Here is a 12544-nt window from a genome sequence, read left to right on the forward strand (position 1 = left end):
ATATGAATAGACACAGCCAGAGGCCAACAAAAGAATAAGAAAAAAAAAACAATCGAAAAACAGAATCCCCAGCACCGTTTCCGTGTAGCAATATTGAAACCTGCAAGCCTGAGTCTTGCCCAGAACACCGTAAGCCACGCGCCGCCATTTCGCCCACATCTTGATTCATAGCAAGCGGGAAAAAGCAAAGAGAAGGAAAAGTGAGACAATACACTGACCCGTATGTCACCCACAGATCGCGCAGTGCATTATGGATCAAGAATTGCTCTTTTAATAGTCGCCTTCATCGTCATCATCTCCGTCTCCACCTCGGCGAGGTCCCTTTACTCCGTCCTTGCGAATGGGAATCTTGATACCCTGGAGCGCAAAGCATTTGCTGAGCTGGGTGCTCTCAATAACACCGGGGAACTTCTTGGCAGAGAAGACCTGGAAGGGTTCGGAGAAAACCGATGCGAGAATGGGTGCGGTGCCGTGATTGATGACCGGGGCGCCATTGGAGGTTTCGCCAGATGAGGTGCCCACGTCAACGAAGCTCATTTTCAGACTGGATTTCCATTAGCGATTATTGTGATTCCCATTATCCGATTTGACTTACCGGAATGTGCCTTCTGTCCGTACACTCAGATCTTGCAGGATAAACCATACGCCGATTTTGTTGTCCGGGTCTGTCAGCCGGAAAGCACTGGCGCTGAGGCTTCCGATCAGATTGCGAGTGAACATGCCACCGGGTCCACCGGAAACGGGTTGTGCAGCGGGCGACATGGATGGCGGCATTTGACCACCGGAGTAGTATTGCGGGTACGTCACTGGCTGGCCGTATTGGTTTTGGTACGCCACCTGCTGGCCACCGTAGTAGTTGTTCATTTGTGCAGGGTAGCCCACGGGGTACTGATTCTGGTTGTAGCCGGGGTAGGTTGGAGATACGCTCTGAGGCGGGGGAGGGTATGAGGAGGACATGGCGGTAGAGATGGAGGGGGAGGTAGCGGAATGCTTGACGAGATTGACTTCGCTGGTACCATCGGCATTCCAGAGGTCGACAGTGAGCACGTAGAATGAGGTATCGATTTCACTAGAGGGAGGGATTAGGAAAGCCGACGGGTAGAAAACAGGTGGTTGGACATACTTGATATCGATTTCCTTATCGGTTTGGGCGTCGCGCACAATAAGACGAATGCATGGTGGAGGGGTGATAGGTCTTCGGTCCTGGAGGGTGCGTTAGGAAAAGGATGATTGCAATACGGAAAAATCACCCACCTTATCACCAAATCCACACATACGAGCCCGGATGGGCTGCTGCACCACTTGTAATGACCAAGAGCGACCGTCTTGATAGTTTGTCACGGGTGCCAAATGGTCGGATTGCCGCAGCGAGTTGGGCCCCGACGGGTACTGGACGGACGGAGCAGAGATGCGATCCATTGAGAGCGGAGGTGGAACGGGATGATGTCTATCCTCGACGGCGTACATGGTACCGGATTGGAAGGAACCGAGGATGACGATAGATAAACACCTTTTTTTTTTATAGATTGATAGATCTTAACTATCTGGTTGTTCGAGGTGAGGTGAGGGGGTTATGCGACATGCGACCCCGCGGGATGTTCAGACGTCACACTTGGAGCATCGACTCCAAGCAACAAAGAGAACACACCGAACACTTCAAAATCAAACCGCAAGCCGGAGTGAAAAATGACTTGAAGAATATGGCGAGTAAAGCGAAGCGAAAGGGGGGGTCAACTCGGAGAGTTTTATTTGCGAACCGCAAAATGAGCTCGGGTAGGACGGGAAACGATATTAGAGATGGTAGAGATGTTAAGATTATTTCCTGAAAGTTGGGCAAATGATATTGATGTTAGTATCTACCTTGACAGCTAAAGGGAATTTTTTTTTTGGGTCGACCGCACGATGACGCTGTCAAAGTGCGGGAGATTTGCTGGGTGTCCACGGATGAGAAATAACATACCCGAGAAAAAAATTTTTTTGGAAAAAAGACGTTCTGGGAAGAAAAAGAAAAGAAAAGAAAGAGAAGAAAAAGAGAGAGAGAGATTACAAGTGTTACTCTCCGCAGGAACCTGGACCCAAACCGTCGGGTTTACAAATTAAACCATCTAAGAGGCTCTGGAGAATCCGCATTCGGGGAACATTCATACCCGCAAACGGTCTTCATTTGATTCGATGAAATTTTCAATTGGTCTCCATAGATTGTTAAGATTGGATTGGGACAAATATTAATATAGGTTCGGGCGATTCTCGGGGCCGTCATTTATCTATATAACAATGTTCAACAGAGTATGGAGTACTAACTATATAACTATATAACTCCATAACTACATTATTCTTTCCAAAGTATTCCGTACAACATACGGAGTACTTCATTCATGAATCTCCTAATTTCCGATAGATTATTAAACACCCCTTACTGTCTCCACGAGGTCCCGGTCGTGTGGTAACCCCTGGACCCCTTGATTATATGTATCACTATTACGCCGTGCTACAGAACCTGATATACCCTTACCTAAAACATAATTACTGAATCTAGGGGGAAAATACCTAGATTTTGAGGAAGAAGAAGAAAGATAGGGAATGACTTTAGCATCTCTAGCAAAGGGATTTATTAATGTGAAGATACTCAGGTAGCAGTAATTCCCAGCTTGGAGTATCCTAGATAGCGTAGCCCTGGCCCCTGAGGGATTGGAATATGTGAGACATCTAGTCCTGGGCTCCAAAATCAGATGCCGAATTCTGGACATGTCGATATCTGCTTTAATTTGTGTTAAGGACGCGCTGGTTCAAGCACTCGTTAAGCACTCGCGGTCCAGCTATTCCCCAATTAAGGCGCCATGATATCCATTGGAGGATACATATTGGAGTACTACATAACTATTTCCCTGCATGTTGATCATCTCCAGAACTTAGTGATCGGCAGCATCTTGCCTCCAACAGACCCTAATCCTGGACAGGCAATGATCTGATTTGGTCCCTGACTGCTCGCGTGGTGTCGCGTACAATCTGTTTGGCGTGCACGTTCCCCTGAGCACAGTCCTACAACATACACCTCCACTCCATCTTCGCAGTTGAAGCTGCCAGTTGTAGACATTCACCCTCGATTTATTCTGCCCGGTCTCGTTCAAAAACTACCTGCGTCGATACCGTTCTCCTACTTCATTATGACATTCGGGGCGACTCTGACTCAGCTCAGGCACTGATATTAACCATAACTAGGTTAAGCGATCAACCTTAACTGGAGCCGTTCCATGAAAGACACATTTCCCTGGTTTATACGGCATTGGTGTCTGGACATACAGTGGAAAACGGAAATGGATAAGCGTGGTGGGGTACGCCACCCGACTGGAGACACTCCACGTCAGTCCTAGTCAGACTTAGCGACGAAGCCCTGACACACCAAGCCACCGTAATCTTTGCGATTATCTGCGCGAAGTCTCGATAAATTACCCGACACGGCTCAAATAGGCTATTACAGGGCAACTTACGCCGACTCAGTCGACGTGGTCTTATATTTGGATAATTATACCGATGCAAATGAGGAATCGCTCTTGACAGTTGATCAAGTCGACAGGACCACCCCGCTATAGAACCAATTATTCGAATACCTTGACCCTCTCTATACACCAGGATTATGGCGGAAGTGATATAAGATCCCAAGGGAATCGCTCGACTTTAGCAACATTCGCACCTTCATCAAGGGGCTTATTATCTCCACTGACGGCAATATCAACACCGCCGAAGTTATCCTCACAACCTTCTCCTCGCTCGGCAGAGAAGCTCCTCTAGAAGAGAGCGGCAGCATAACCATCTTCGCCTGCGCCTACTATCTAGAATAATACGCCGAAAATATATCTCTATGAGATGCCTAGGCGTGCCCTAAAAGCAAAATCCTAGCATGAGGCTGCTATAAGTCTAACCATCCACAGCACGCTCATTGAATTACCTCAGATACCAAGCCACAGGCAAGTACTTCGCCCGAAGAATTTGGGTTGGGCACACGCCGACCGAACCAACTTCGTCATCCAGGTACGGCATTGCCCCTGATTCCTCGTCTATACCACTACTCAGACCTTCTTTCCAACCTTACATTTCCCCCGAGGTGGCATTCAGCGCCACAGCTAATTTCTACCTTTCGACTTGCAAAGAAACATGCGTGTCGCTCGATGATGACCTTGGATGGGGTCAGATCAATTGGCATCGTCCTTTTTATATACCTTATAAGAATACAATATTATATCGTCGTCAAGTTCAACCCACTACGCCATGATACCGGGACCAAGTCGTACGACTTCCCCCGACGTACCATTTTTGGTCGACTGTGCCGTCGCCGTGGAGGTGTCAACCAACATGTGTTAAAACCAGAATATGAAGACCTGTGGGATTGACGCCGAACATGACCGCTTTCAAGGCTAGAAACGGCTGCCTTTCCGTAACTTTGGACTTCAACTCTTCACCTTTCAGCCGCAATACACTCCATCATCTTCTGCATCAATCTTTTCCCAGGACATTCTCATCTCGTCAAGATCGCACATCATCAACCATAAATCCCATAGCAGTAGCGAACGACATTCCATCCATCCCGGAAAGGTGTCATATTGATCGATTTCAGGCCACGCTTCGAGGACCTTTATATAACGCACTGTCTTGTATCTTTCGTTATTGGTGTACTGCTCTAAGGCCTTCACCGAAGTGCCCAGCAGCGTCTGCAGGCATTCCTTATTAATGATTATATACATTCGATATTTATTAAATTTATCGCGCTGACCCTCTGTATCGACCTAGGCCTTAAAGTAAGCGCGTATTGTATTAAGTGAGGTACTATTGAATTGCGCCGTATCTCCTATAATAGTTGAACTATATTGCGCCTAGATCTTCTGGTAAAGGGCGGGATTTACCCCGGGCGACGATATATTATTCCATTCGCATTCCCCAAAGAACGATCTTTAATACAAGCTTCGAGATACTTGACGATAATAAAGAAGTGGGCGTCAGATTAAGGGAAATATATAGTGCGATAGATAACATATCCCCTGGTCCGATGAGCTTCTGGTTTGTCATACAGCTCCTTTGTAGGTGCAGATAGATGAGCGAAAGTAGTAAAACCCATCTTGTGAAAATTTGAAGAAAGGCAAGGATGAGAAGTCCCAAAATATTCCCACGGAGGAGGCGGGACAAAGAGCTATCGACTTCAGGAGGTCGGTCTAACGATTAGTCCGGAAGCCCATTTCCACCCGGTTACGGAGTACTTGGTTGTTGGCATAACCAACTTATACCAACTATGCGATCTTAGTTCGAATCACACTATTGAGAGTGTACGAATGCTTCTGGTTAGGCCGTCCCTCTGTATATGCTTTTTAAAGGCAAAGTCGTTATTAACCTCTGGTTCGACAACCTTCCTCCTAATTAGCAATTCGAGTTAGTCTTAATAGATAGATCTCTAATGGAATTGGACTTTGCTGGCTTGAGAAGCTCTTTATTCCTATAACACCGCGTACGAAAGGAAGATATCGTGATGGCGTATCAGGGCGCTAAACCAAAAGAGGCAAAGCTAACCGCATCCAGTAATTCACTGATCTGCCGTTTACACGGCCAATTGTATACCGGCAGCAGAACCCGACCGGGCTGCACTGCGTTTTATGTTTTGTCTAATGCCTACTCCGACAAGCAGCGTCGAACTATGTCTGCAGCGATGAGCAGAAGTATATTGGTCGCGTGTAGTACTTCCAGCAGGTTTCTCCCCTCGACTTTGCTCTCTACGACCAAATATCAGGCACAAATTCAGACTTATACTGTCAAGGTTGAAGGTAGTACTACTACCAAAGCAATATCAATCTTGATGGTCTGCAGTATATCGGAAAATATGCCTTGATTACCTACCATTCTCAGCGGCGGAGGTCCGCCATATACACAATCCAAGCTGGCATAGATATACGTACCGTCGAAAATGCCATTCGTGCGTTGAAATTCAAGGATATCAACAATATTTGCGGGTCAGACCGCCACCAAGCTTCACTATCCCAGTCTATAGGCCAAACTCGGCGTAGAGGCCAGTTGCAGTCAATACAAAAATGGATTGTTAGGAGAGGGGCGGAGAACACACCGAAAGAATCAAGCGGCTCTGTTAGTATCATCAGCACCAATATTATTTTAACCCCCGAACCGAGGAGCAAGGCCCGTGCTCGGATATCAATGCAGAGGTGAGCAGATCCTATCTCTCTTAGCAGGGACCCAAACGGTGATCATCGGATTCGGAAACTCCGGAAATCCGCCTGGATGTGCATACATATCACCAGAGCTGAGATTATCGGTGGAGCTCGGATTTGGCGTCACACCGAACTCCGCTGCAGTCCTACACATTGTAGGGCGCCTGAGCGACAAATAATCGACTGGACAATCGACCGCTGGAATGGAGATATCAAACTGTCGCCAAAGTCGCTAACTACATCCGGCTAGTTAACTAGACCCCTACTGCAGGGCACATGTGACGTTATGATGCAGCTACCATTGTCGCCAATCACAACCCATCACCTCACATCCTTGATCATCTAGGCCTAGATTGGCGGCGATAATAAATGCTTTGGAGCTTGGGTACTATACTAGAAGCTTTACCTTGCCCACCAGTAAATATGCCTTGGCGGACGGTCTCTTCTTCCACCTATCAAATGCAGGGCGCCATCGCAATACTATTGCCGATTGAGCTCGCTGCTTCCAAGGCTGACAGCAGACGACCTTCGACGTGGCATGCGGAGTTCTTCGGTCAGGTCTAGAATACCGATGGGGTGGCGCTGCTTAACCTAGCATTGACGCCACCGGGCAGTGAGAATGTGTTTATTGGCAAAGCGAAAGTAGCAACGGGGGCCGTTAAATAATTAGGTCATCTGTTAAACTCTACACGATCTATCGATATTGAGGCGCAATGACTGTTATCTTTCTAACCCCGCCCAAGTAGATCCACAACGTACAATTAGCCTGAATTTGGAAATTTTACACCCACAGAAGAGATGTCGAACAGTCCTTAAAAGTCGATATAAGCCCCGAGAAAATCACTTGCCCTACTTCAAATTCACGGGGCGTAAACACAAGCACGCCATTTACGCTAAGGTAAATCATCCTAGTCACCGACCTAAACAAAGAAAATATCATGCGGCTAAGCGGAGGGCGAGTCAGCCGGACAGGGTGAAATATATTGCGTGCGATTACGCCTCGGCGTAAGTAGCGTGATTATCGTAAGTGGGATGTAAGTTCTTTAATATGTCTCGGAGGGATCAACCCAAATACACCTCCATTGACTAGAATAAGTAAGAGGCAAAACTGACCGCTCAATGCAATCTAGACCCAATGTACACCGAGGCTCTAAAAGCTCTACATATAGAATGCCGAGCTGTGGGGGAAATTGTCCGAGCTTCGAAAGTTCTATGGAAATGAGATGCGATAACCAATCCCAGAACAATAACAAATGAGGCTTAGAAGAGCGAACACGAGAAATCGGAAAGGAGATTAGGGCATGAAAACATCACGGGCCGATGTGTTCACCCTATAAGTGCATAAGACAGGGGTTCAAGCGTCTGCGTCTTCCCCGATCGGGGAAAAGCATGGCTCGTCAACTGAAACTTATTTCGGATAGACTTGGCCGGGCCCCGTATTGCTAGTCCTGAAGGGGGTTTAGTGTGGACTCTTTGGCTGGTGGGGCCGGGGCATACTGTAAACAATTATGTTCTTTAATTTAATTTTATGGAATGTAAGTGGATGCATTTGGCTTGTTCTTATACTCTCCTAGGATAGTGTGCCGGGCATCTCACATTAGTGCATTATTCTAATTGGGTATTTTCATCCCGCATAGCAAATCCGTGCCGTTTAGAATACATACGGTTTGGAATACGAGAATAAGCACAAGGAAACCTTTTGATTCAAGATGATGCAAAAGCGGAGTTATCGGATTATGTCATAAGCACGAGCCATCCTGCATTTACCGATTTGGGACAACAGCGCCACTCTTACCTCTTTTGGTATTTTGAATGCCGAATGAACACTGAAAATCGCAAAATGGACATATCAAAATAATTAAATCCCCCACCGCTGATGCCTATGATATGACTTTTTTTTTTCCTTCTTTCGGGTGATACCTGTGTTGGGTTATGATTCAAATTCACCCAAACCCCCGATAAACAGGGTCTCACATATCTACAATGCAATGCGAATCGTCTATCTGGCCGAATAAGCGACGCAAGACTAGTATGCAAAGTGACCGACGCATTAGAGTATGACACCCCTGCTTAGGGCTTCTACCCCCGGCTCAATTTATAGTGAGACTGGAGGGTCCAGTCCCCATTGCTCATATCCCTTTTCGAATACTACCTCTCGAAAATGTTCCCACTGACAGAATTCTCACAGTATAAGGAGCAGAGCTCAACCTGTGTGCATTGCATAGATCTCAACATGCTCAGCCAATATCCGCCTCGGCCCCGATTGGCCCGGCTAGACGACAAGCATGAATCATTCAACTCCTCAGCCAGCACTTCGTCTTCTTCTCCTACTACCATGACAGAGTCTTCCCCCTCGCAGTCAAATCCCCAGTCCCAAAATGAGCACCCGTCAACATGCCTCTCAACCCACATCGAAGAAACCTTTGACCTAAAAGACCTTGAATTGGTGATGCACTGGTGCACAACAACCTACAAGTCCATGGCAGGGAACCCCGCCGCCGAACGGATATGGCAAACAACCGTCCCCCAGCTCTCCCTCCGCTATCCAGCCCTTCGCCAGGGCATCCTAGCCCTCTCGGCGCTGCACCTCGCCTCAACAAGCACATCTTCCCGACGCTGGCGATATCTCGACACAGCACGCTCGCACCAAGCACGAGCGCTAGCAGGCCTCCGCATCGAAGTAGACAAAGACGCACCGGAAGAAGAAAGCCAAGCGGCTTTCGCACTATGTTGCATAATGATTGTATTCAACTTTGGCTTCTGCCAAATCGACAGCGAAAACGACTCAGACGAAGAACGGCCCGACGTGCTGGACGAGTTCCTCGAGGTATTCCAGCTAACCCGGTGGCTAGTTAGCATCATGGTGACCTCGAAGGAACGCATCACAACAGACGAGCTGAACCCGCTCTTCCATCCCGACGACCCGCCCCCAACAATGCCGAATATGTCTCGGCTGGTGATTCTCTCGCTACAGCGACAAAATGAAATGGAAGCTATGCGGGATGCGACGCACGAGACGGATGTGTATGACTCGGCCATTGAACATCTCAGCCAAGCGCTCGAGCAGCTGATGAGGGGCGGAGAGCCGAAGGTGTTTGCGTTTTGCTGGAGTTTCCGTACTCCCGCGGAGTTTTTAGAGCTGCTTGAGGCGCGTCAGCCGTTTGCGCTTGTGGTGCTGGCGCATTATACGGTCATTCTGCATCATCTTAGGGGTTCGTGGTGGATGGGGGATTGGGGGATCAGGATTCTGCAGGAGATTGGGGATCTTCTTGATCCGGAGTGGCAAGAGCTTATTGGCTGGCCAATTGATGCGACGGGGTGTTTTCTTCCCAGGAGCGAGGTGCAAGTGCGAGTGATATCCCCGATTGGCTTTTAATAGCGAGTTTGCATTTGTTAGGCGTGAGCGATGCATCTAATGAGATATGAAGCGTATAATTAGCATAAACATTTGATTGTACATAGCATAGTTTCTTCAATTAAGACAAGTATTGTCATGGAGTACACCATTTCTCAGTGTTTAGGAAAACACAGATAATTGCAGCACCCAAGCGTATGTCATAGAGGAAAATAAACTAAAGCCCCCAATTCCCCAAGCGCCATTCTTTTCCCGGTATTCCATAGGTAAATCAATACCCGAGTATGTGATTGGAAAAACTGTGCAAATAAAAAAGACAAACCCATAAGTCTGACCGATATCTGGAAAAAAAAGACCAGACTCCCGAATCGAAGCACTGCCCGCAGTGATGTGATTATTTTTGCTCGGACAATCACCTCTCCCCGGATCGGCACTGCAGAAAGAAAAAAAAAAGCAAATATAACCCGCAGCCAATCCCAGAGTGACAGTCTTAATCGAGCCTTCTCAACGGGAATTCGCGAAATCCCCAACTCAAGTAGAAGAAGGCGACTCCTTCCGCAGCTCCTGTCTCTCCTGTTCAAGCTCCTTAACACGATCCTTAGATTGTGTGCGCACGCGAATAAGCTCCGCCTCCTGCTCTTGGATCTTCTTCTCGCGCTCTTCCTCTTCTGGAGTGGGGATGTAAGCGTTCGCCGCGCCACCTATAATAGCATATCAGTTAGTTCAGAACTTTAATATCCCTGCATATATCGCGCATGCGCTATATGTGTTCGACACGTACCTCGGCCTGTGTGGTGGGGGATCTGCTGTGCGCGTAGGGGCGGTGACTCGACATCTTGGCTCTCGCGCGCAAGCTCTGGCCGCTCTGGGTCGTTGTGTACCATATTTCCTGAGCCGCCGCGACCTGTTGTGTAGACTTCTTGCTTGATCGTTGGGGTAATGAAGTCTTTGGGGGAGGGGGTGGTTTGTTGGCGGGTTATGTTGCCTGAGGTATGGGTTAGTGGGCTAGCGCATGAAATATAAAGACGTGCTTACCTGCGCCTCCGCGGCCGTAGGAGATATTTCTTGACATTGTGTCGACAGAATGCAAAGAGACTGGTATGTTGGGGAAGCTCAAATGCGGAAGGGGGAAATGGAGTGGGAGAAATTCGCCAAATGACGACAGACTTTTTTTTTTCTCTTGGCTTTCTATGTTACACTATATACACCAATGTAGTTTGTATATCTTTTTATATGCCCATTATATTTTATTATTTGATATATATTCTATGTCTAATCTATGTCTAATCTATGAAATATCTAAACTTATAGGCTAACCTTGGAAGCAAATGGGGTCAGCCCTATAGGATCTTTTACGCCTGTTACTTGAACTATCCGGGGAACTCTAAAACTATGGGGAATATTGAATGTCTTTTTCAGTATATTGATACTAAAAGATAGGAAGTCTTGATTGTATCTATAAAAGTATTCTTTACCCGGTAAATGAAGCAAACAGCACTGTTTAACTACATAGCAAACCATGTAGATGGGATCGGCCAACACATATAAATCAACACAATCCCTTCCAAGGTGGAATTCTAACTTATCCACTCCACATATCTTCTCTATATATGTAGTTACCAACTATAATTGGCACCTGCTCGTGAACCAATAGTTCACTTTGCCTACTATATCAATACATATATATGGGCTGCAAATGTTGAACCTGCGCCATCCTCTCCGAAAGGCACTGTTACACTGATAATCGGACATCCTTGGCATGAATCACAGGGTACACGCCAGGCCAATCTCATCGAGGTGGCGAAGGAGGCAAAAGATGATGCTGTTGCCATCGAGCAAATCTGCCCTGAAACGGAGACTTGCAAGACACTGGCGAGGATCAGTTTGCCCAGTCCCTGGGTTATGGGGGGACGTCCCATGAGCCGCACCACCTATGAATAGTATAACACATCTTTAAATTACGCGAATGGTGGCTGAATACTTCAGCTAACATGCAATTTGAGCTTGCACGGCCTGTGGAACCAGCTATTGCAAACATCACTCCAAATGCAGTTGTTGCTAAACCAATGTCTTTCAAGATCTTTCGTCGCTATTTCTGCCACGAAGAAGTGGCTGTTGCATCACGTTGATATCATGACCACGTTTTTATACGCTGAATTGAAAGAGGCAATTGAAATTGAGCGTCCAGAAGTACAAAAAGAGGAGTTTCCTGATCAAATTGGCCTTCTAATGAAGACCATTTACGGGTTGAAACAAAGCCCCCATGAATGGTATCGTCTTCTACACGATGTGCTAATTTCAATGGGTTTTACCCCTCCGGCTAGCTATATACTACACACCTACACCATTCATGTTCTTGCCTCTGTGCGTACGGGACCAATTGTATTCTATCGTGGTCTGCGACGCCGTTGCTATCATTGCCTCAATGACCGTGATGCTACCACTTGCTGTCAAACATTGGATATTTGTCCATAAGGACACCGAGATACCAGAATACAACACAGTGATCGAGCCTCAACGGCTTGGTTTTGGATACCAAGAACCTAAAATCGGGATCAAGGGTTGGGTTTGCCAGCTTGAACAAGCTCTGTACGACCGTCGAGACTCAGCCACACTCTGGAACAAAGAGCTCGATACAAGATTAAACAGAGTCGACTTCTACACCCTCGAAGATGACGTCTATGTCAAAGGGGAGGACGAATCGGTGTGGTCCCTACTAATTCACGTGGATGACTTTGTTGCAGCAGCCCCGATAGACGAGGAAGTTAATCAATTCTTTCAACTCGTGAAGGGGTAATTTTACATCAAGGATATGGGATAACCCTCAAGTTTTCTAGGAAGCGCAGTGATCCGCAACTTCACAGAGAGGACAATCGCTATGTCACAAAAAGCTTATGCTCCCGAAGCCCTTCGTCTGGCGGAGATGCAAATACGCTCTCCACCCCAAATTCAACTAGCACCAAGCTGAAAATGGGATACGGAT

At 47.1% G+C, this 12544-nt stretch overlaps 4 protein-coding genes across 4 annotated transcripts; 2 read left to right on the forward strand and 2 right to left on the reverse strand.

Moving 5' to 3' along the window:
* Positions 1-270: 270 nt before the first annotated feature.
* Positions 271-1467, reverse strand: PGRI_073930 (velvet factor family protein; the record flags this gene model as incomplete). The annotated part of the gene is made up of 3 exons (XM_040795107.1): positions 271-544; positions 596-1203; positions 1255-1467. The coding sequence occupies 3 exons, from the start codon at positions 1465-1467 to the stop codon at positions 271-273; spliced, it is 1095 nt and encodes a 364-aa protein (XP_040652784.1).
* Positions 1468-8367: 6900 nt separating this feature from the next.
* PGRI_073940 (uncharacterized protein) lies at positions 8368-9582 on the forward strand (the record flags this gene model as incomplete). Its single annotated transcript, XM_040795108.1, has 1 exon — positions 8368-9582. The coding sequence occupies one exon, from the start codon at positions 8368-8370 to the stop codon at positions 9580-9582; it is 1215 nt and encodes a 404-aa protein (XP_040652785.1).
* Positions 9583-10092: 510 nt separating this feature from the next.
* On the reverse strand, positions 10093-10633 carry PGRI_073950 (DUF3602 domain-containing protein; the record flags this gene model as incomplete). Its single annotated transcript, XM_040795109.1, has 3 exons — positions 10093-10262; positions 10343-10546; positions 10597-10633. 3 exons carry the CDS (start codon positions 10631-10633, stop codon positions 10093-10095), a joined length of 411 nt encoding a protein of 136 aa, XP_040652786.1.
* Positions 10634-11911: 1278 nt separating this feature from the next.
* On the forward strand, positions 11912-12358 carry PGRI_073960 (Reverse transcriptase, RNA-dependent DNA polymerase; the record flags this gene model as incomplete). Its single annotated transcript, XM_040795110.1, has 1 exon — positions 11912-12358. The coding sequence occupies one exon, from the start codon at positions 11912-11914 to the stop codon at positions 12356-12358; it is 447 nt and encodes a 148-aa protein (XP_040652787.1).
* Between the last annotated feature and the right edge of the window lie 186 nt (positions 12359-12544).

The sequence above is a fragment of the Penicillium griseofulvum genome (assembly GCF_001561935.1).
Source record: "Penicillium griseofulvum strain PG3 chromosome Unknown contig_6, whole genome shotgun sequence".
Lineage (NCBI taxonomy): Eukaryota > Fungi > Ascomycota > Eurotiomycetes > Eurotiales > Aspergillaceae > Penicillium > Penicillium griseofulvum.